Source organism: Myotis lucifugus, unplaced genomic scaffold (genome assembly GCF_000147115.1).
Source record: "Myotis lucifugus unplaced genomic scaffold, Myoluc2.0 scaffold_6, whole genome shotgun sequence".
Classification (NCBI taxonomy): Eukaryota; Metazoa; Chordata; class Mammalia; order Chiroptera; family Vespertilionidae; genus Myotis; species Myotis lucifugus.
This window is the reverse complement of record NW_005871054.1, coordinates 8,102,171-8,126,257: the sequence shown is the minus strand read 5'-3', so window position 1 is coordinate 8,126,257 and position 24,087 is coordinate 8,102,171. Positions and strand designations below refer to the sequence as shown.

Sequence of the window (24,087 nt, the reverse complement as noted above, 5' to 3'; positions counted from 1 at the left end):
CTGCTCTGTGCGTGATGGGGGGGGGGGGCAGTGGACCATGGGGGGGTTGGCCCTGCTCTGTGCACACAGGGGGGGGCGCCGGAACCTCCCCATTGACCCCGCCTTGAGTGTGATAGGGGGGGGGGCCCCAACCCCCCAATCCGCCCTACCCTGAGTGTGAATGAGGGTGGCATCGCAACCCCCCAATCCCCCCTGCTCTGTGCATGACAGGGGGCGGCGCCCCAACTCCCCAATCAGCCCTGCTCTGAGCCCGACCAGAGGCTGCACCTAGGGATTGGGCCTGCCCTCTGCCACCCAGGAGCAGGCCTAAGCCAGCAGGTCGTTATCTCCTGAGGGGTCCCAGACTGCGAGAGGGCACAGGCCGGGCTGAGGGACCCCCCTTCCCCCCCGAGTGCACAAATTTTTGTGCACCGGGCCTCTAGTTAAGTCATAAAGTAAAAATGTCAATTGCATTTTCTTTACCTAAAGCCAATTTAGAAAGTTATATCTTACTCCACATTTATCACAACATGCTTTTCTTATATTAGGCTATTTCAACAAATTAATGTATCTTATTGTACAAAATATTAATTACACCACAAAAATTGCCTTTGATTCCTCTACCAAAGAAAATTAAAGGGAACAATCCTTTCCTAAGTTTACAGGATAATACATTTATGTGTAACTTTTTATCCTCTTGAAACTACCTTCATATACATTCCTATTAGTCATTTAAAAATCAGTAAGATACACAGATAGAGTATTATCACCAGCAATTTCATAGATAAGAAAATTTTGGTTCACAAATGTTACCTGCCCAACTGCAAACAGAAACCAGGGTAAGAACTGCCTAATGTTTGTTTCCATTTGTATTACAGGAAATCATGAAGAGGATATCAAACCAATCCAGGAGGGCTACGCTAAAATTAAAGTTACTTTCAGTGATTTATACTTTTTTGTTTGCGGGTAGTTTTTACCGCGCGCTAACAGGTGGCGCGGGCCATTTTTGCTAATTTTTTGCGCAAATGGCAACGTTCAGTAAAATTACGATAACTTTAGTTTACGTATTTATACGTTACCCGCATTCTACCGCTAGTCTATAAAAAATGTATTAATACGTGTCCCGCGCTCTACTACCAGTCAACGTAAAACGTATAAATACGTTTCCTGCATACAATGTGTTAATAGAACACATCTCAGCAATGTGTAAATACTACTTAAAGGGGAGCCATGATGCTTTCTTTGAATTTCTTAAATTTCTATTTGCTTTAACTTAAATTTTACCTCCAGCTGTTCATCCTCCAGAAGACTTATGACCAGCCACCTGATACCTTTAACTGCATCTTCATTGTTTAGGAAAATAAAGAGGTTGTAAAATACCATGGTCTGGAGGTAGGTCAGCACTGTGTATCTAGCATGCCAAGAACTGCTTCTTGCTGTCTGTGAATGAGAAGTATAAACAATGAAAATAGTGCTGACAAGAACATGAGGTGACAGACATAGAAATGACACACAAATAAAATCTTCTAATATAATTCTACCTATTTTATGCGGATAATTACAGCAACCTCATCTTATAGTTCCTTCTAAATGAAAAGTTGTATAAGCTATTTCAGTAAAGATATTCAGAATATATGAATAGTGGAGAGTAAAAGGGAGGAATCCTATATAATAAAGAGGTAATATGCAAATTGATCATCACTCCAACACACAAGATGACCACCCCCATGTGGACACAAGATGGCCAGTAGGAGAGGGCAGTTGGGGGGAACTGAGGCCTGCAGAGGAGGGCAGTTAGGGGTGATCAGGCCTGCAGGAGAGGACAGTTGGGGGTGACCAGGCCGACAGAGGAAGGCAGTTGGGGGCGACCAGGCCTGCAGGGGAGGATAGTTGGGGGGGGACCCAGGCCTGCAGGGAAGGGCATCTGGGGGAACTAGGCCTGCAGGGAAGGGCAGCTGGGGGAACCAGGCCTGCAGGGGAGGGCAGTTGGGGGGGACCCAGGCCTGCAAGGAAGGGCAGTTGGGGGGACCAGGCCTACAGGGGAGGGCAACTGGGGGCAACCAGCCTAAACGGGCAGTCGGACATCCCTCGAGGGGTCCCAGATTGGAGAGGGTGCAGGCTGGGCTGAGGGACACCCACCACCCCTGGGCACGAATTTCGTGCACCGGGCCTCTAGTACACAGATAAAAATCCATTTTAGGAGAATTAATTATTTATAATTCATGACTAACTCCTCAAAAGGTTGCATATTATTTTATTTTACTTTTGATAGTAGCAAGGTATTGAAAGCAAAAAAGATTGAGAACTACTAAATTCCACTACAAAAAGAATACCAAAATATTGTGCTGTTAAAAATATTTTTTTGTGTCATTTAAAGTTAAAAATCTGAAAACCATGGGGACATGTCCATTTTTATATTATATAGCACATGCTGCCCTGGATAAAGCTGAGCACAGAGTATACTAAAAAATGCTACCAGAAAATACATAATCACTTAGGTCTTTCTACCATAGGCTAGGAAATATAAGTGAATAACATAAGGGGGAAATGGTAAAAGGAAATGACCTTCCCTTCCCTCATTAAGCACTTTGTATTCAAGGTGCTTCAATAATTAACTCTCTATGTACACAGAATATTTGGGGGTTGAGTGATCTGCCCAAGATCATAGAAGCTGGTGACAGAGCCTGGTATAAAATCTAGGTCTGGTTCTTGGGTCAGTACATGTACTCACTCATATTAAAAGAAAAATTAAAACGAAAACAAGTATCAGGTACTGTGTGCACTGCAGATGACTTAGTGAAATTCTTAGAATAAGCCAAAATCCCAACAAAAAGATATATATTTGGTATTCACTCTTACTTGTTTTAGCACCTGAAGTACCAAAGGCACTTGATGAGGGTAAAGCAACCCCTGAGACATTAGTGATAAACATAACTTTGCATCTCTTTTCAGTTCATCATAGCTATTGTCGTTTTCCACTGGGGCGATCTAGAGAATAAAACAAACCAAAGACAAGAATTGGAAAGTAACAGCCAATCAGTACACAGGCAACCAACTTTCCCTCACAGTGATTTCCCTCTTGTCCTCTAACGATTTTTTTTTTAAAGTATCATTATGAACCATTGAATCTCAACAAATTTAATGGCTTTGATCCACTGTAATTGCCCTTCTTATTGGTGCTCAAACTGGCTCCTGCATCCTTTAACACAACTGTAGCATTCTACGTTTCTGGTATGACAAGGTGACCCGGGTTTATCCTGTACATTTCTTGGTCTAAACCTGAAATCAGCCATTTCTCCAAGCAACTCTGGTTCTTCTAGTGGGAAATGACATTTAGGAAGTATAATCTGGACACCAGGATATTGATTGCTATTAGGTTGATTAGTGGTTCTGGGCCTTTTTGGTGGACACTGCTAGGACATAAGCATATTTTCTAAATAGAAATGGATCATGAGATCAAAATGATAGTTCCAAATTTAGGATTACAGGGATTTTACTAAGCAGCTTGGATTTTTATATATCCCTTGTCTCCCATGCTAAAAATCTTGGTTCCTACAGACAATTATTACTGCATTTGCTCTTTACTATACCTTACACATAATGGCTTCACTCCAATATTATTAATAAGGATATTACCCACAAGGCATGTATGAATTTCTGTGTTCTTAAAAGCCACTGCTCTGTATTTTTATCATACCAACCAGATACACAGTGAGGTAAGGTTCATTTATTTCATTTCGTCTTTTTTTAAGGTACTTTCCTTCCATTTAATTTTAAACGTGCTTATAGGGTCCTAAAGACAAATTAATAAAACAAGGTACATTCACTCTACCTTCTTTTCTTTGTCTCCCCCAACCCTTAAATAAGTATCCTCTCAAATATTCTAAATGTATTTTCTTGTTTCTTTTTAAAGTAGTTTTAATTTCTAAAAATAAATTACTTTTCTCTAACACACTAAGGATTATACCAACTTAGGTGAGAGATTCAAAGCTTAGTATTATGAAATTTCTTTGCATGCCCTTAACAAATGGAATCTTCACCAAGCCTTCACTCTTCTTACCCAAACTTCAGACAGGCTCCTTCTGAGCCCTCTTTTCAATATTAAGTTTTATTGCCTTCATCCTCTGACCAGATGAGTAATTAAAACCATCTCAAGTCATACCTTCCATCAAATAAAATTTCAAAATCACCATACAAATACCAGATATAAGTTACTTCCTGTAGATATTTGTTACAACCAATTATAATGTCATTTATCACTGTAAAATAAATGCAATATACTGAACATTTTGATCTTCAGATTCGTTATATATTAAGTATTAAAAAGTCAGAAAGAGCTATATTCAAAAATTTCATTGTGGCTTTTCTTTTTAGCTATCAGTATTTTCTTAAACTATTACTTAGAAATTGACTATTAGTGAAACAATGTTTCATCTTACCTAATATTTAAAAGATTATTTCAACAAATATAAAACCACTATCAATTAATGATTTTCCTGTGACTATTCTATTTTTGAAGATACAACCAAATCATACACAGCCTGAAAACTATCAACCGTCAGATGATAAGTATAAATTCCCTTTGAATGTCAAAAGGGGATGCATTCCTAATTTTAGCCTTTAACTTACCTTAAAAAACAAAGGTAAAAGCTGAAGTTGTTCTGTGACTGCTGTAGAGAAGGATCTTCCTGCACTCGCCATCAGCCATTTCAATACTATTTGGAAATGGATACGCAGAATCAGTCTTCGCTATCCAATTGGAGACCACCAAGTAGAATAGTATTGTGGTGCTAGTGCCACCACTTTGACAGTGCTTCAATGTTACTAAACAGATTGTTTATATTACTTCTTAAATTAGACACCGACCAGCAGTATGACAGGACTCACAATAAAGGGGGGTCAACTAATCTATGGAGTACTAAAGCCACGCTCAAAGAATGAATCAGCAAATTATTAACAAGTTTACCAAATAACTATGCTAAATACAAATTAAAACTAGCCTTCAATAATTCCAATGTAGCTCTAGCTGGTTTTGCTCAGTGATTAGAGTGTCAGCCCTCGGACTGAAGGGTCATGGATTCAGTTCTGGTCAAGGGCACGTCCCTCGGTTGCAGGCTCGATCCCCAGTGCCAGTTGGGGTGCGTGCTGGAGGCAACCAATCGATGTGTCTTTTTCACATCGATGTTTCTCTCTCTATGCCTCTCCCCCTCCCTTCCACTCTCTCTAAGAATCAGTAGAAAAAATATCCTCAGGTGAGGATTAACAAACAAAAAATAATCCCAATGTAGCAAAAACAACTAAGTTAGTTGTTTATATTCAGAATCCTTGAAAAATTTTAAGGTATCAGGACAATAGGACACCACCAATAACAAAGATAATTAGGGGGAGTGGGGGGGAAAGGCCCAGCTAGGTTGGCTCAGTGGTTGAGTGTCAACCTATCAATCAGGAGGTCACAGTTCAATTCCCAGTCAGGGCACATTCCCGGGTTGCAGGATTGATCAACAGTGGGGGGTGGGGAGGCATGTAGGAGGCAGCAGATCAATGACTTTCATCATTGATGTTTCTATCTCTCGCTCCCTCTCCCTTCCTCTCTGAAATCAATAAAAATATATTTTAAAAAAACTAAGAGGACTCACACTTCCAGATTTCAAAACCTACTACTACAAAGCTACAGTAATCCAAACAGTATGGTGCTGACATCAGGACCGACATATAAACCAATGAAATAGACTAGAGAGCCTAGAAAGAAACCTTCACACATTTGGCCAATTCATTTTCAAGAGTACCAAGACTATTCAACAGAGAAATAACAGTCTTTTCAACAAGTGGTTCTGATAAAATGCATATCCATGAGCAAAAAGAATGAAGCTCATATCTTATACTTTAAATGTAAGGGATAAAACTATAAAACTCGCCGAAACCGGTTTGGCTCGGTGGATAGAGCGTTGGCCTGCGGACTGAAAGGTCCCAGGTTCGATTCCGATCAAGGGCATGTACCTGGGCTGTGGGCACATCCCCAGTAGGAGATGTGCAGGAGGCAGCTGATCGATGTTTCTCTCTCATCGATGTTTCTAACTAAAAAATCAATAAAAAATATATTTAAAAAAAAACAAACTATAAAACTCTTAGAAGAAAATCTAAGGGAAAACTTCATGACATTGGATATGGCAATGATTTATTTGATTGATATCCAGAACATTTAAAGAACTACAACTCAACAACAACAAAAACTAATTAAAAAACGGGAAACTAATTAAAAAACGGGAAAAAGACTTGAATAGGCATTTTTCCAAAGAAGATACAAAAATGACAACTAAGCAAATGAAAAGAAATGCAAATCAAAACCATGAGATATCTTCTTTACACCAATTAGGACAGCTATAGTCATAAAAACAGAAAACAAGTGTTTTCTGGATGTGAAAGAAATGGAACCTTTCTGCACTGCTGTTATGTAAAATGGTGCAGCCACCATGAAAAATAGCTTGGTGCCTCCCCAGAGTTAAACACAGAATTACCATATAGCCCAGCAATTCATTTTCAATACCCACAAGAAATGAAAGCAAAGATTCAGATACTTCCACACCCATACTCATAGCAGTATTATTCACGATAGCACAAGAGATAAATAACCTAATGTCCATCAACAGATGAATAAACATTAAAAACACTATGCAAAATAAAAAAGCAAACATGTATGATTCTACTTAGATGAGGCACCTACACTAGCCAACCTTACAGAAAGTAGAATGGTGGGTGCCAGGGGCTGGGCAAGGGGAGAATGAGGAGTTATTGCTCAATGGGTACAGTTTCAATTTTACAAGATGAAAAGAGTAGTAAAGATAGACAGATGATGGTGATGGTTGCACAACAATGTGAATGTATTTGATGCCACTGTACCTTTTATGTTATGTACATTTTACCACAATAAAAAGGGTGAAAAAAGCCCTAGGAAAATATAAATGTCTGTTTTTAAGTGAGTATCTACTAATTTTAGCCACTCACTAGTTTTTAAGAGTTTAATGCCCTGAGTTCGTTCATCTTCTTCACCAATTCCATTTTCTTCCATGACATGGTTCTGAATTTCTTCATCTACATCCATGAGGGGTTTCAATTTCTCTAAAATTCGAGCAGTAAACTCAGGAACACGAGGGGATGCTGTTGGCGCGGTGTTTGGCAAAGAAACATCTATCATGAATATGTAGGTCAGCACACTATAAAATGAAATAGGCACCGTAAGAAGAGATCCCACATTCTCAATAAAACTAGGGCTCAAAAGCTATAACCCAACCAAGACAATTCCTAGAGAAGGTCTCTTGTGCTGTGCCTGCAACTCTGAGGTAATAAACACGGGGCATGCTGACTGTTCATCTCTGGCTTGGTGAGCCCACTGCCACCCTATTTTACATTCAGAGCCTCTTGTCTAGTGTGTACACCACCAAATAAAACAAAATCTCAAGAAGAGTATACTATGAAACTCAATAGTAACATAACCAGTATGCATTCCTAGATATTAAAATTGAAAAAAAAAAGAGCTCAAGAAGTATACCATACCACAGAGAAAATAATACCTACCTCCCTATTCTTTCCCTGACATTTTTGTAAACCTGGGTGAGTTTGGGTTCCAAGTACTTCAACAGTCTGTGCAATAGCTCAGGCACTCTCCACTCTTGCTGGGCAAGGCCACCTTGCAGTACATAGAGCCGACTAAAATGAAAACACAGGAGAGTTGTGTTAGAGTCTTTACATACTGATGGTATAGATTAATGACCTGTGTTTCACTGAAAACTGTTTCACTTTCTCAGCAACAACCACAAAACCTCATTCAAAAATGGGCAAAAGACTTGAGTAGGCCATTTCTCCAAATTCAAAACAGCATCTTTATGAAGATTTTATTGTATTTCCTACATCATTTTCTCTGTATTCTCTTGTCATCTCCACTACTACAATCAAAAGAAATAATGATTTCAGAATACTATTTGAGTTAATCTCCAAGCATCAGAATTTTCCCCACTAATTAAGAAAAATAATCAATTATTCTTCTTGTTAACAGGATTATCTCTATTTCTCTCTCTTATCCACTAGTTTGTTCTCGGCTCCTTATACACCACCAAGTATATTTTCCCTTATAAGATTACTCTCTTCTTTCCCCATAGGAAAGAGTGAACAATGAGACTATGAGAAAGAAGCTACTACTGTCACGGCACAAAAGGCAGTCCTGATATAAAAGACTTGACAGTGGCGAAGGCTGAATCTAACTTATATTTGAATTGCTCAGGTTGCTTCCATTTCTCTTACTTGTCCTTACTGAGAAATAACTGTACTTAGTATCATGTTGTACGGAATGGATAATGTATCTCATAGAAAATTTATAGCCGACCCTTGAACAACACGGGGAGTAGGGGCGCCAACTCCTGAGCAGTCAAAAAATCCCCATATAACTTTAGACTTCCCCCAAATTTTAGTTGTCCCTCAGTATCTTTAGGGGGATTGGTTGTAGTACCCTCTTGTGGATGCCAAAATCTTCAGATGTTCAAGTCCCCTATATAAAATGGCATAGAACAATGCATACAGCTGGCAATAAAAAAAGCCGGCCTTCTTCATCCAAGAATTCCTAACAGTATTTTCCATCCAAGGTTGGTTGAACCCTCGGATGTGAAAGCTGGGGATATAGAGGACTAACTGTATACCTATTGGGGGGAGGAGGGGGGTAAGTCTGCATAAAAGTGGACCAGCACAGTCTGAACCAATGTTGTTCAAGGGTTAACTCTAATTACATTATCTAGCCTTAATGAGTGTAGGCAGTTCATTTTCATTCATACATCAAGCACAAACATGCTATCTTTTCTTAACTGTCTAAGTTTTTTTTAATTTTTTTTATTTACCATGCATCTACAAAGGAGCCACCTTCACCACTCAATGGTGATTCCAACAGCAGCTCAAAAAGCCAATGAAGTTTCCTGGGATCTCTGCTTTCCTGTGTTGAAATACAAAGTAATGATTAAAACAGAAGTCCTACAATGCTGTGAATGAGTCAGATCCTTTTATTTTATAAATATAAATATATATCTTATTTATAAATATAAGGATAGAGGAAGAAAATCAGATTAAAAGTCACAAGTGAGTCAAATCCAAATATGTTATCATAGCTCATGTTAAAAAGATAAGCAGTGAGAAAATTGTTAGCTAAATGGATTTTTTTCTATACACGTTATGGACATATTTAGTGTTAAAAACAACACCGATAACCTTGCATCATCTGGCTCTTACTACATGTAAGTTTATTTGACTTGTCATCTGTTCTAAAACAATGTATTACTATGGCCGAGAGGATATAATAATCTCTTAAGGTTACCACTCAAGGCTTATTTGAAAGACTAAATAGCCCTGACCGGTTTGGCTCAGTGGATAGAGCGTCAGCCTGCGGACTGAAAGGTCCCAGGTTCGATTCTGGTCAAGGGCATGTACCTTGGTTGCAGGCACATTCCCAGTAGTAGGTGTGCAGGAGGCAGCTGATCTATGTTTCTCTCTCATCGATGTTTTTAACTCTCTATACCTCTCCCTTCCTCTCTGTAAAAAATAAAAATAAAAAGAAAGCCTAAACAGAACCATTTCCAATTATTTTAAAATGACACAACTATGAGCAAAATTTCAAGTTCAGGAGGTATAATGAGAATTCACAGATTTTGAGACAAGGTATAAAAGTTTGAATAGATCAGTAAGACACAGAAGTAAGCAGGAGCACGTACGCAGGATGTTGCTATACAAGTTCCCCAGTCGTTATAAGTTTCCACTGTGATGTTGGACAGCGCTGTTCTAAGCAGAGGGCACAGAAGCTCCCAAAGCTTCTCCACCTACTCAAAACAAAATGCATGGGAAAATACTCAGAACGTGTCTTCGGCTCTTTTCCAGGAAACATATAAACACACAAACTGACACTGCATTTAAATTATTTCTTTAAAAAAGAAATTACTTCTTAGAACACCTAAGTAATCCAGAAAAGTAACTTTACTATATCATCATCACACACACCCAGTTATAATGTGATTGTTTTTCCAAAAAATTATTTAGAAAAGAGGAGACCCCTTATATGATCCCCTACAAAATCATATAAGTTCTCTTAAAGAGAGGTTCTCTCTTTAAATTTTTGAATAATATAGCATACTGAGCTGGAAAAAACCTCCATCATTTCAAAATTTTGTGTGCTTACCCAGCCGGTGTGGCTCAGTGGATGAGTGTGGACCCATGAACCAAGAGGTCGCCAGTTCAATTCTCAGTCAGGGCACATACCTAGGTTGTGGGCTCGATCCCCAGTAGGGATAGAAACATCTCTAAGAGAGATCAATTGGTTGCCTCTTGTACACAGTGGGAAGTGTACAAGAGGCAGCCAATTGATGATGTCTCTTATAAATGTTTCTATCCCTTTCTCTCCCTTCTCATCTCTCTATAAAATCAGTAATAATTTTTTTTTAAATTCTGACTAAGGACTATAATCACTTTAAAAAATTCATGCTTATTGAGGTCATATGATTGAATCCTAATTTAGGAAGGTATGACATTTTAAGACAAGTTCTTATTAGCCTGAAGTATAATCTTCAAATACCAAGTTTTGCATTACTATCAATAGCCTTTAAGAAATGTTCAGTTATACAGAGACTGCAAATATATGTATAGATGCTTATCACAGTTTAATGAGAATACAAATCACCTTGGGATCTTGATCAAATGCAGACTGACTCACTAGTTCAGGGTGGGACCTGAGATCCTTTCCTAACAAGCTACCAAGTAATGTCCATGGACTGCACTTGAGTCAAAAGGACAAATGGGGAGGCAGGGCTTGGGATAATGTTTCCAGTGGTAGCACCAGGCATTGATTAAAAGTAATAATAAGAGCCCTGGCCAGGGTGTCTCAGTTGGCTGAGTGTCACTCCATGCACTGAGAGGTTGCCAATTCAATTCCCAGTCAGGGCACATGCCCAGCTTGATCCCCAGTAGGGGGTGTGCAAGAGGCAGTAGATCAATGTTTCTCTCCCCCTCTAAAAAGAAATAAAACAAATAAAATTGTTTCATGATATTTGAACAGGAAAAAGGCAATAATACAAATTAACAAAGTTTTACTTAATAAGTGATGTTAATACATATAACTAAATTAACATATTAAAAAGCATTCATAGGCCTTCCAAAAGTATGTGTAATTAACACTTGGAGTTAAGTCGGCTCGCGTGAATTGCGCGTATTCCGCGAGATCAATGTTTCTCTCCCCCTCTAAAAAGAAATAAAACAAATAAAATTGTTTCATGATATTTGAACAGGAAAAAGGCAATAATACAAATTAACAAAGTTTTACTTAATAAGTGATATTAAAAAGACAGAGCCATCTTATATTTTGGCGGGAAATTCACCCGCACTCCAAGTGTTAAGTTGGCCCAAAACAATATTTGTGTGTTTCCTTTGGGGAAATAGTGGCCTACCTTATATTCAGGCATTGCAGACATTTCACCTGGTTATTTTCAGCCTAGTGTATTTTGATAAGAAACTAACCTTAGGGCAGATATATAGAACTAAATTTTACAATTAAAAAGGATACTCAAAAGAAGGGTGTCAAACTCAAAGTGCCTATAAGACCAAATGTGCTGTGTAGATGGGGCAAGGGGTTGAGAAGCAGCAGTTTAATGAGAACTAGAGAGTGCCCCATGAAGGAGAAGCCCAGGAGTAGCACCAGCAACAGATACAGTGCAATAGTGTGGAACCAGCATTCCAGGACCTTCATAGTTTTCAAGAGAAACAGAAATATTTTTATATGACATATCCTGATTTTCCCCCTAATGTTGGCAAATAATTCAAAATTTAAAACATATTAAATGTTGTCTATATACCAGGGGATTGTGACTTATACTCAAAAGCAATATGGAATTGAACATTTCAAATTTTTTTTGTTTTAACAGATTACTTTGTTAATATGTCATTCTAAACATTACATAAATACAACCTAAACATTATTAGTATCAAACACAGTTCTAGTAAGAAGTTCAAGAGTGCATTTATGGCTATTTTAGGAAATATGAATACTTTGGCTTTCATTATTACATCAGATCAAAAAAGCAATTCAAAGAATAGGTTTCATCTCTTCTATGATGTTAACAAAGCCAAGTAGAAAAATAAGTATTAAAAAAAAAGAAAGATCCCTAGCTGGTCTGGCTAAGTGGATAGAGTGTCGGCCTGAGGACTGAAGGGTCCTGGGTTCAATTCCAGTCAAGGGCACATGCCCAGGTTGTGGGCTCAATCCCCAGTAGAGGGCATGCAGAAGGCAGCTGGTCAATGATTCTCTCTCATCATTGATGTTTCTACCTCTCTCTCCCTCTCCCTTCCTCTCTGATATCAATAAAAATATATTACAAAATAAATAAATAAAGATACTCAAGCAATTTGGAAGCACTTATTCATGTTGTCTTCACTGCATACTAACTCATACAAATTACTCCATAATAGGAGAAGTGGTTCTTCACCGCTATTAGGAACTCAGCAAATATTTGTTGAATGCATCAACTAAGAATGGAAATGGACCTAATGTGTTGGGACTTACTACATAAGTGGAAAATGTAGCTTTAATAGGGAACGTGCTGTACAAATACATCACCTTTTCAAATGTCCAATGCTTAGAACCTCTGATTAAACCAGCTATAATTTCTGCAACACATCGCTGGGTGCTTTCATGTGAATCTGCAACCAAACGTTCTAAATGGGGCTTCAGCACTGGCAAAAAGGCATCATCAAAATTTCTGAATATACCCTATAAAACAAAGATAAGAAAGTTCCTCGGTACTTAAATGACTATCATCTCCATTTGTTTACTATATTATGACTGTGCTTAAAAAGCCACACCCAGTTCTCCCTTTTAGAACTTTATATTTAATTGTGACATGTAAAATGACCGTATTCTTATCATTTTAACTTAGAGGTACTGTTAATAAATAGAACAAAAATTAATAATCTTTCTGACTTTAAAAATAGCACACCCTTTAAAAAATAACAGAACATAAACACCCTTTAAAAAAATAACATGAACATCAAATGAATCTAGTTTTGTGACTTTTTTGTTTGCTTCAACTGCTAATTACAAAGATAAAGGGAAAAAACCTTTTTTAATAGAGTGCTAGGACAATAAGGCAAGATCAATATGATTGGCATAAGTTCCAGAGCCATTTTAAATGAAAATAAGATGACTAAACTCAAACTTTGATCAAATACTTTAAAACGTATAAACCTACAAACTGACAGTCACTAAGCTTTATGAAGAAGGCATATAAATAACAGTTACCTTAAAGAGGCAAAAACGTCGAGGATTAAATTTATCTTTTCCTTTTCTGTCTTCTAAAGATAGAAAAGTAATTAACTGTTCAACAAACTTAGGATCAGAAAAATGATCAAATATGATCTGTTCTGCCTGTAAAGTTAAAGAAAAAGAACATTTAGTGTTTAAAATGCATTTAAAAACAATTCTGAAAACATTAAAATTCATCTATAAAGTTTTGATACCTAACAGTAAGCTACTATTTTTGTTCTAAAGAATTTTCAGCCCTAGCTAGTCGGGCTCAGTGGATATAGCATCAGCCTGCAGACTGAAAGGTCCCAAGTTAGATTCGGGTCAAGGGCGCATGCCAGGGTTGCAGGCTCAATTCCCACTAGGAGCCGTGCAGGAGGCAGACAATCAATGATTCTCTCTCATCATTGATGTTTCTGTCTCTCTCTCCCTTCCTCTCTGAAATCAATAAAACATATATATATATATATATATAATTTTTAGTTCTCATAGAGGCTTTCTAAAATCCATATAATATCGCTTCCTAAAAATGTAAAATCCGTAAGAGTAGCTAAGTTTCCTTCATCTTCAAGTATGGATTCTATTTCTCAAACTGTGAATTAAAACCAAAACATCTTCTGCTTAGGAAATGAAGGCTTTATGCTACTGTACCATCTTGTGTGCAATTTAGAAAAAATCCCCAAATTGCATACCAAACTCCAGCAAATTATTTCCATATTTATATAGCATCAGAAGTTAAAAGATGAACTTTGTTCAGAATTAGAAAATGCATCTACTACACCAGTAACTTAATTGAGAAAGACATAAACTTAAAAGGCCTTAAGTCAACTTTCAAGCTGACAAATGATTTATGAGGACTAAGGAGTTCTAACTTAAATCTATAAACATCTATGTACTGGGTAACTATCATTTACATACAATAAAACACTAAAAGCCAGTCATTATCCTTGCTTTCAAGAAGCTTATTAGACAGAAATGGTACAAAAAAAAGAGCCGATAATGATACACAGTAGTGCTCAAGTGAGTGCCAAGTGGGGTAGTAACTTGAGAGTAACCTTAGATACAAAGAGACTCCAGCCACACCTTGGTCTAACAAAATAGTGGAGAACAAGGGAGATGGGTGGGGTGGAGTAAGGGAGTACACATTTACTGGTATTTAACCCAGCGCTATACTGAAACACACAAATTGGGGAGAAAAATGAACTGAATTTGAAATGTATCTGGCTACAAGTAAGTTGCTTTTGAACCAGGGCAAGTGTTAACTCATGGTGAAAATGGAATGCTTACCTCTGTCAAATCCTCCCTGCTCCTGCCAAGCTTGGGCTGTTCTTCCACGCCAGCATAAACAACCATATTCCTACACAGTAAGAGTTTAAATTGTAATACACGTAAGAAAATATATAAGATCTTCGTGAATAGAATGCATTGGAAGGCACTTTTAATAAACTCTAATTAGATGCCATGTTTGGGAATAGGAATACATCACTAACAGTCCTGGCCTTAAAAAATCTATCAGATCACTGTGTCCTTATGACACAAATTAGTCAACAGTAAGAGATAAACAAGCATTTCTCTGGGCTGGTTTAGTCATGTTCAGTATTAATAGGTAGGAATATGATTAAGAGCAGCTATTAACAAACACCTTACACGTATAGTGGTAGAACTAAGGAAGCCTAAGGGCTTTGGTGGAAAAACAAGAAAAGAGGCAGGATCAAGGTATAGCATTGGCAGGAGAAAAGAAAAAGAGGAAAAGGGAAAAGCCTAAAGAGTGTGTTTTTTGGTGGTTGAGTCCTTCTAACTGCTTCAAGTGCTTCTGAACATCCCCAGAAGTTTAAAGATAAAACAAATTATATCAGAGATAATCAGCTTAATAGTAAGGTGCATGGGAAGTCGTACTTACTGTGGCCAGGTGTAGTATCCCCAGTGAGTTTTTTCCACAAAGTAACTTGACTCCCATTCTTTTTTAGTTTTTGGTATACTTTTGCTATCATAATGCAACCAATGATTATCAGGCCTATCGCCAGCAAGAATTTGGGTGGATTTAGGGTATCCGCCTGAGGAAAAAACAAATTACATTTGATAAACTTAAAAATATGTGTGCAATAATTATTCTCAACTTTTAATCAATAGGATTGGTATGCCTTTGTCTTCATAACAGGACTCTCTTATAATTGGCACAAGGCAAGACCAATCATGTATATCACTAGTTTTTACTAAGCCAACTGTTTTCCTTTATAATATTTTAAACTTTGTATTAAAATATTTTTATACTCCTATAGTTTGTATAGAAAAATATTTGCGATCAAGAACTACATACTTTGAAAGAAGCTTCCAAGTCTGCTGAGAAGCACTATTAATTACATTTGGTAGTACTTACTGATTTCATAGGGGTTGATGGTCAGCTTTTTATGGGTTCTTTTTAGCTGCTTAAGAATACCAGCAACAGCTGAGATTGCCATCTGGAAATGAAACAAATAAGGTGGATGTGTCAACTTTTTAAATCTCTTAAATGGTTGCCTGCCTTAATCAAAGCAGAAGCTGGATTTCTTTCAAGAGCAGAGAAATACCTCACCCAGTGATACCTGGTGGCACACGAGTGCTAAATCTGACCTGGAAGGAGTCTCTTACAGTTCTTACTCTTGAACCTTCAACCTTCATGCTAGTCTCTGCCTAGAAAACTTTGATCTTTTCTTCATTACACCAATACATGCTCATTCTTCAAATCTCAGCCAAAACATTTCTTAAGGATCTTTCTCCAATGTACCAGCCTAGGTCAGTCCCACCTTGTACCCCACCTCGAATTCTTTGCAAGTAAAACCAAAAAGTTGTATCCTCGGACATCTTCCCCTTCCTGTAACACTTCATATAATTAACTCGTCAAAGTCAATCTTTCCCATTAACCTATAAACTTGCTCCCTGCTATATCCCCAGTGCTGAAAGGTAGTGTCCGAACATGTCCTCATGTATTTATTAGCCGAGGTATCATCTCTCGACCAAAAGAAGTAGGCTTCAAATCAATGCACTCCAAGATATTTATTGTGTCTTGTTTGTGAAGAATTTAAAGGCTTCACGTGAGGTAAAAATTCTCAAACCCAAGACTGTAACTAAAATAAAATATCTACCTTTCGAACTACAATTGCATCATGGTTGAGATTCTCAATAAAAAAACGTATGGCACGAAGAGGTAATACTCGGTCATCTCTTAAGAGTAGAGACAGAAGCCCAATGCCTATATGCTCAAATTTCCAGGGCCTAAAAAGGGGAAGGGGAAAACAAAATCACAAAACACATTGCTTATAAAACCACTTTTTAACAAAAAAAGCAGAACTGAGTTTGAAACATTTTTAAGTATCCCAAATTAAAATAGGTATACTGAAGAACATCCCTCCTATCATTAGCCCAAACTTCCCCTCTTAGTCTTGTAAATTCATGAATCAGACCACAATATTTTGTGATACAGTCTTTCAAGGCCTCCAGGACAAAAAACTCCTATAGTATTTAAAATAAAAGCTTTGAGAATTAAAAAATTCTTGTACTTACAGATTTCTCTGTTCCACACCATCTAGCAAAGTGTTTACCAAATTTTCATAGTTCCTTAAAAAAAAAAAAAAAGTTCAGGTGAGGTATTGTTTTAACAAAGTACTAAAATGAACATAAAGTAATAATATAATTCAAATTCTGGCTAGATTCACCCTCTCACTGGTGAGAAGCAAACTAAAGTAAAAGCAAATGGATGAACAGAGACACTGGGAAAAGAACATGAAGGGTACAAAGAAAACCAAAAAAAGTATTATGCTAGGTACAGAGCAACTCAACTGCTCCAGAGTGGACATTCAAAAGTCAATTTGTGAGTAGTGATCAATTAGTTGGGAGTGGTTTGCCCATGTGGCACTCCAAGTATATACATAAGGTAGGCTACTATATATAAGTTTATTATTTTTATATAGAGATATTGGAAAAAATTAATAATCATATTCAGAAGGCAGAGAAACAAATCAAGATAGGAAGGCCCCTGCTTGAGTTTTATCACTGAAGCACTGAAATGCTTTGGTCTCAAAAATCTAGAAACAGGTTACTGATATCCTGATACCAAATTTGTATAAATCCGACCAAAAAGCAATTATTTATAAGTGCTATGAGAGATGTGTTCAACTTGAGTTAGTTTTTAATGACTGATATTTGTACTTAAAAATCAAAGAGAATTCACACTGAAAAAAGATATGATATTAAGATTAAGTTTATTTTAAGATGGTGTTTCCCAACTCCATAGCTAAAAGTGTCAATCAGGGATCTTCACAATGATTATTTCCTAAATTTTCGTATTTTTTTACAGAATCAATGTGTAAATTTTATTACATAGTTATGGTTTACCTATATTTTAGAGATATCTAAAACCCACTATCTATAATGTAATCTTCTTTGACAAGTAGGCACGTTTAATTACCTTAGGGCATCAGCATTCTTTACTTGTTGGCGTCTAAGTCCTTCTTTTATTTCTTCTAAGCTAGGCATTATCTGGTTGGTAGAGGGGTTTTTTGATTGTTGAAGTAATTCTGCTATTCCAACACATGACTTGGGAATCTTATTAAAAAGAAAAGCCAGGGGGGAAAAGTGAAGTATTGACACATACTACAATATGGATGAATCTTGACAATATTATGTTAAGTGAAAGAAGCCAGAAATAAAAGGCCACATATTGTATGATTCCATTTATATGAAATGTCCATAAAAGGTAAGTTCACAGAGAAAGAAAGTAGATGAGTGATTTTCAGAGGCTACAGGTATGGGGGAACTGGGAAGTAACTGTTGCTGGGTATATAGTTTCTTTTTGACTGAGGAAAAGGTTCTGGAATTAAGAGTAGTGATAGTTGTACAACCCTATGAATACACTATTGTTGAGTGAATGTTTGGAATGTGAATTACATTTCAATTAAAAAAATTTTTAGCGGTTTAATCTAATGACAGCTGTAAATAGCAAAACTGTTTAATAAAAAAGGAATACATTTAGAGCAGTGATTTTTAAACCAGAGGACAGATATCAAACATAACCACTTTAGAGAAGAGGAGCATTCAACTGTGCTCACATCTCTTTTAGCCATCCTGATTCTGATGGGTGCCTAATATGCATTGGAAGATTTGTAGATGATCTACTGCTACATCTCTCCATTTGAGCACCCAGGAACCTGATATTCTCTACTTTTTCATTTGTCAAATCATTCCATTTCAATTTTCTTCATTATAAATCATGAACCCAGTGGCTAGTATGAATAGTACTCTAAAATATCAATTCTTTGAAAAATGAGGCCACAGCATGTACAGGGAATAATGGTAATTACAACAATGTAATAACCCTTTGTGGCCCCTTGGAAGAGAGCAGCCTAGCTCACTCCTGGCCATGCTCCAACCTCCTACTCCACCCTGCTATCTACAGTAAAGATCACAAAGAAAACAAAACAAATGCTTTTAAAAATTAATTATCAAGAATATTATTACAGAAAAAAAGATAAGAAAAATAGAAAAGCATTTTAACAGGGTAGTATTTCCACTAAAATCTGAATTAAGAAATGGCTATACTTACTGTGAAGTCCAAGCCAATTGTTTCATACTGACGATGAATCTTTTCTGCCAGGTCATCAAATAGTCTCACTATTGATGGTTTTTCTAGGGACATGGCTTTGCTAAGACCAGAAGAAACAATTGCTGGCCAAGTCTGTACAATACAGTCCCAATCATGAAGGTTTGCCAAGCATACACCACTGTGATTTCCAAGGAGACAATACAAGGCACCCTGCAGAAAAATAATTATTAATATGGGAACTAAGAAGCCACTCACCTACATGATGGTTTTAAATTTACTAAACAGTGATTATTGATTCTGTTTAGTAAAATAGGTTCACATATTTGTTTGGCATGTTACTTTTAGAAATTTGAACTTGACATTTAATTAAGTGTCATCCAGTAATATTTTCTCTAAGTCATTTAACGGGGGCTAGCTCAAAAAATGGCTATTCGGATAATATAAAAGTGAAAGGATTTTGTTTTTAAGACAAAGCTTCCATCCCAATTCTCTTGTACTACAACTATATTGTAAAAGTCATGAACTATATAGACCACTCCTAGCATTTTAGGGCATAAATGTGTAGAATGATTTCTGAAGTAGTTAATATATCTTTCCCACGTATTTTCCTAAGTATATAAAAACAAGGCTACTTAATTATACTGTGTATTTTCTAGTCATAAAAGTTCAATTTATCAGAATGATTCTGATGACAGTAAGTTACATTTCGATGAAAAGAACAATTAGTACCCAAACATTTCCTGAACATTCACCTGAACTAAGTTCCGATCAGACTTCTTACCCACCTGATGCTGTACTCCTCTTTACAGGTCCTCTTAAGGTCACTGTTAAGCTCACCTATACTGATCTAATAGACATTTTTCAATTTTGATATTACTTAATCTATCTGATTTTGTACATTTAAAATGCTTTCAACAAGATCATTAAAATACATCCCAATGAGTTACACCTTCTACATTGGGGGGAGAGGAGGGAAGCACATTTTTTTCCATTAAGAATCATGTAGTAAATAATTGGCCATACAGTCTCTGTTGAAACTACTCATCTGTCACCATAGCATAAAATAGCTATAGACAATACATAAAGGAATGGACATGGCTGTGTTCCAATAAAACTTTATTTACAAAAGCAAGTGACTGAGCGCAAGCTATAGTTTGTTGACCTGTTCTTACAGGCTAATTTCAAGGAACTTGTTTAGTTCTCATCTTAACTCTTTCCAGAAAGCAAATGACAGTACTGGTTGAGTTTTCCTTCTAGAAAGAAGTCTCCTTATCGTCTGTCATTCTTCTCATTTTTTAATGTATTTATTACCTTTCCCTTCTCAGTTACTCCTTCCTCTTGGGCTTCTAATGAAGTTTTCTCAACACCTGCCTCCTGGTCCTGCCTTACTCTCCTCCTAGGCTCTCATACCCATGTCTAAAGATTTCAATTATCATCAATATACACTGAAACAGTATTTTAAAATCCAAACTCAGGTGTCTAACTGCCTTGCCTCTTAGTTTATTGAAACTACTTCAAATTAAACTTGTCCAAACAAATTAATTTATAATCTAGTCTCCTCTCTCTGATGTACCCAACAACCAGGTGTACAATGCAGAACCTTAATAATTTAGATACTTTTTTCAGTCCCCCCCACATTCAACCAGCAAGTCTTATCAATTCTCCCTCATAAATCACTTTCAATCAGCCCAGTTCTATCTGATGGTATAAATCAGTGGTTCTCAACCTTCTGGCCCTTTAGATACAGTTCCTCATGTTGTGACCCAACCATAAAATTATTTTCATTGCTACTTCATAACTGTAATGTTGCTACTGTTATGAATAGTAATGTAAATATCTGATATGCAGGATGGTGTTAGGTGACCCCTGTGAAAGGGTCGTTCGACTGCCAAAGGGGTCGCGACCCACAGGTTGAGAACCGCTGCAACGGTTTTGATAAATAATTTAATAATTGGGAAGAAAACAATAAACTGTACCTGTGAAGTACACTGATGTCTTCAACTTACTTTGAAATACATAAAAAAATAAGATGGCTGAAGAAATAAGATATGAGATAAAGTAAATCAAGCTTTAAAATGGTAGACATTACCTGAACGGTGGATAGTCACTGAAGAATTATTTCAACCTTTCTGTATGTTTGAAAATTTTTATAATAAAACAAAACAAAAAATAACTGTACCTTGAACTGCTGTTGTGTGACATCTTGTCTGTCAGGTCGTAAAAACTCCAAAACCAAGGGAATGATATCTCTGCAGCAGAAGTTATATGCTCCCAAGGCAGAAAAAAATGTTTGCTGAGCCTTATTTCTGACCTAGAGAGAGTATTAACAGAGGGCTTTTATTCAATGGTAGACAAACTACAAAAATTTCTAAATGAATTATCATAAAGTAAAAATTTAAATACTATAATAGAAAAATATACCAAAGCAATGCCTTAACAAAAACAAATAATTATCTTTTTATCAAAAGGAAAGCATGACCACCAACCATATCTACGACTTAGGTTACATAAGTACAAATGTTTTTTATAAAGGAGAGACTAAATGGAACCAGTATGCATTTGATCAGTAACACAATCAGCAGGATATTAAACTTCTTATTCCGAGTTACTCTTGATGAAAAGTCTGATTTTCTCTAAAACACAGAACTTAATTTTTTCAATACCAATGTTATCACCACATATTTTATAACACAAGCAAAATATTCAGCGTAAATATAAAAACAACACACAGTACATATTTTAAATCCTTTTCAAAGTAAGTTTAGGTGAAATATCTGGGTTAAAGACTAGTTTCCCAATTTGTATTATTTTATAAATACAGAATAATTAGCTGTACATGAATCTCTTTACTTTTTTCCGTTTTCCATGATTAGAGATAAACTCTTGGTCCCACACTACCTTAAAGGATAGACCCCATAATTCACATGGTAGCAGCTTCCTAAAATCCAAACATAACACCTAGGAGGGATTACATGGCCTTTATGATGTGATTTAATTAAGTGGCAGCAACATTACACTAGCACTATCCATCAACTTCAATTAATTTTTTTTAATTGGAGAAGCAATTACACACAGCAAAAATAATAATTATTTTTAAAAGACTAGCAAAATTAGCATGAATATATTTACGATTTGAAAGATGTTCTCTATGCCAATAAATTCTAAACTCCCTTGTTAACATGGGGATACTTAGATTGCATGTAATAAAATGGGAGTGGGGAGAGTGGTGTTTAGACTAGGCCTTACCTGACTGTATGAACTTGTAGATAAACGAAGAAGATCTCTGATCATATCTTGATGTACCTTTTTGTACTCACAACCTTCAACAGTTAGTGTTCGTAGCTACGAAAAATCAATGTAAATCAAATCTCAAAAGTTTGTACGAAAAGCTCATTTAATTATGAAGTAACAAATAATTAAATATTCATCTGGAAAACTGTCATTTAAAGAAGTCATCTTGATTTTAAAAAGATATTTACCTCATGCTGCAACATTACTCTGTCAATCAACAGTGCTCTGATATGTTGTTTTTTCCCATGGAGCTGAAAGATAAAGTAGAAAACACTTCAACATTTTCCCTAAATGACCACAACAGTGGATTGTCCTGAAACCCTTAATGAAAAATTAGTTCAAAGAAGGTCATGGCAGGCTGGTGACTAGTGGAGGTAGTTCATTTATTCTAAAGCCAACAGGTTTATTTTAAAATGTACTATTTCAATCAATTTTATGTATAACAATAGAAATATTCCCTTTAAATGGCTCATCCAACACCCCATTTTTCTGATAAATTATGAACAGATTCATGCACGGGAAGCAATAGAAAGCAATGGAGTTGGTTCTTATTCTGTCAAAGTACACAAACAGCCTACAAAGAAAATTTCTGGACTCAGTTACATTTATAAGTAGACTCCCTAGGTGACTGCGCGTGTTTACTACAGAATATAATATCTTTTATTTTTCTGAAAATTATCATTTAAGCTCTCCCTCACCCCCAATCTTCTACCCAGTCACATTGGTCATCAAGTCCCCACAATTCCTTCTTTTTTATTTTTTAATATATTTTATTGATTTTTTTACAGAGAGGGAGGGAGAGGGATAGAGAGTTAGAAACATCGATGAGAGAGAAACATCGATCAGCTGCCTTCTGCACACTCCCTACTGGGGATGTACCCGCAACCAAGGTAGATGCCCTTGGCCGGAATCGAACCTGGGACCCTTGAGTCCGCAGGCCGACGCTCTGTCCACTGAGCCAAACCGGTTAGGGCAATTCCTTCTTTTTTAAAACACTTTTTCTCCATCTTCATGCCAGTGACCAGATTCAGGCTATTTCTCCATCTGGGCTATTAAAATACTTTAACCAACCTCCTATTTCCAGTCTCAATCTCCTACTGCATATTTTTCACAGTGGTAAAAGAGCTTTTCAAAATTCATTCAATTTAATATTGCTCTTTCTAATATTCAAGCCAGATCTAGTTAAAAATCTTTAATGACACCCCTGAATATAAAACTAAAGCACTTTCTGGGGAAAAAATTATAAATGACCTGGTGTAGCACCTGCGACTATTCCCAACAGCCAGTTTCCTAAAGCAAGCCATGTGTGTAACATCTCCCTTTTATATACTGCTAGAGGCCCAGTGCACAAAATTTGTGCACTAGGGCGGGGGTGGTGGTGGGGGGGTCGGGTCCCCTCAGCCCAGCCTGCACCCTCTCATAGTCCAGAAGCCCTTGGGGAATGTCCAATTGCCAGCTTAGGCCCGCTCCTCAGGACATCCTTAGTGCTGCCCTGCCACCGCCGCTGTGCTCACCAGCTGTGAGCTCAGCTTCTGGATGAGCAGCGCTCTTCCTGTGGGAGTACACTGACCACCAGGGGGCAGCTCCTGCATTGAGCATCTGCCCCCTAGTGGTCACCGTGTGTCATAGTGACCGGCTGTTCCGCTGTTAGGTGATTTGCATTTTAGCCTTTTATTATATAGGACTAGAGGCCCGATGCACGAAGATTCGTGCAAGAATGGGCCTTCCTTCCCCTGGCTGCCAGCACCGCCTCCGCTCTGGCCTGGAGACACCTTTCCACCTCCCCACGCTGCCCAGAGCGGCTATGTATGCAAATTAACCTGCCATACTCACTCCTGATTGGCTGGTGGGTGTCACAAAGGTACGGTCAATTTGCATCTTTCTTTTATTAGTGTAGATTCCTTCTGTCTAGCATTTCTTG

At 37.2% G+C, this 24,087-nt stretch overlaps 1 protein-coding gene across 10 annotated transcripts in view; it reads right to left on the bottom strand.

The window, feature by feature from the left end:
• Positions 1-24,087, bottom strand: part of PSME4 (proteasome activator subunit 4) — a 72,080-nt gene that overhangs the window by 6,833 nt on the left and 41,160 nt on the right. For 7 of the 10 annotated variants that reach the window (XR_002827021.1, XR_002827024.1, XM_023746839.1 and 4 more), the window contains 19 exons: positions 22,355-22,417; positions 22,122-22,217; positions 21,055-21,186; positions 18,876-19,085; positions 17,742-17,878; positions 16,838-16,891; positions 16,420-16,549; positions 15,675-15,756; positions 15,198-15,351; positions 14,585-14,654; positions 13,295-13,420; positions 12,614-12,766; positions 9,726-9,830; positions 8,862-8,953; positions 7,552-7,683; positions 6,982-7,190; positions 4,609-4,694; positions 2,839-2,967; positions 1,264-1,419 (listed from right to left, as the gene is read on the bottom strand). Coding sequence is in view for 5 of the 10 variants with exons in the window: in XM_023746839.1 (XP_023602607.1) it covers positions 1,264-1,419; positions 2,839-2,967; positions 4,609-4,694; positions 6,982-7,190; positions 7,552-7,683; positions 8,862-8,953; positions 9,726-9,830; positions 12,614-12,766; positions 13,295-13,420; positions 14,585-14,654; positions 15,198-15,351; positions 15,675-15,756; positions 16,420-16,549; positions 16,838-16,891; positions 17,742-17,878; positions 18,876-19,085; positions 21,055-21,186; positions 22,122-22,217; positions 22,355-22,417 (2,316 nt within the window). In the remaining 5 variants the exon portion in view is untranslated. Of the gene's footprint in view, positions 1-1,263; positions 1,420-2,838; positions 2,968-4,608; positions 4,695-6,981; positions 7,191-7,551; positions 7,684-8,861; positions 8,954-9,725; positions 9,831-12,613; positions 12,767-13,294; positions 13,421-14,584; positions 14,655-15,197; positions 15,352-15,674; positions 15,757-16,419; positions 16,550-16,837; positions 16,892-17,741; positions 17,879-18,875; positions 19,086-21,054; positions 21,187-22,121; positions 22,218-22,354; positions 22,418-24,087 lie in introns of those variants that run through there. The other 3 variants (XR_002827028.1, XR_002827027.1, XR_002827029.1) reach the window with 2 other exon arrangements.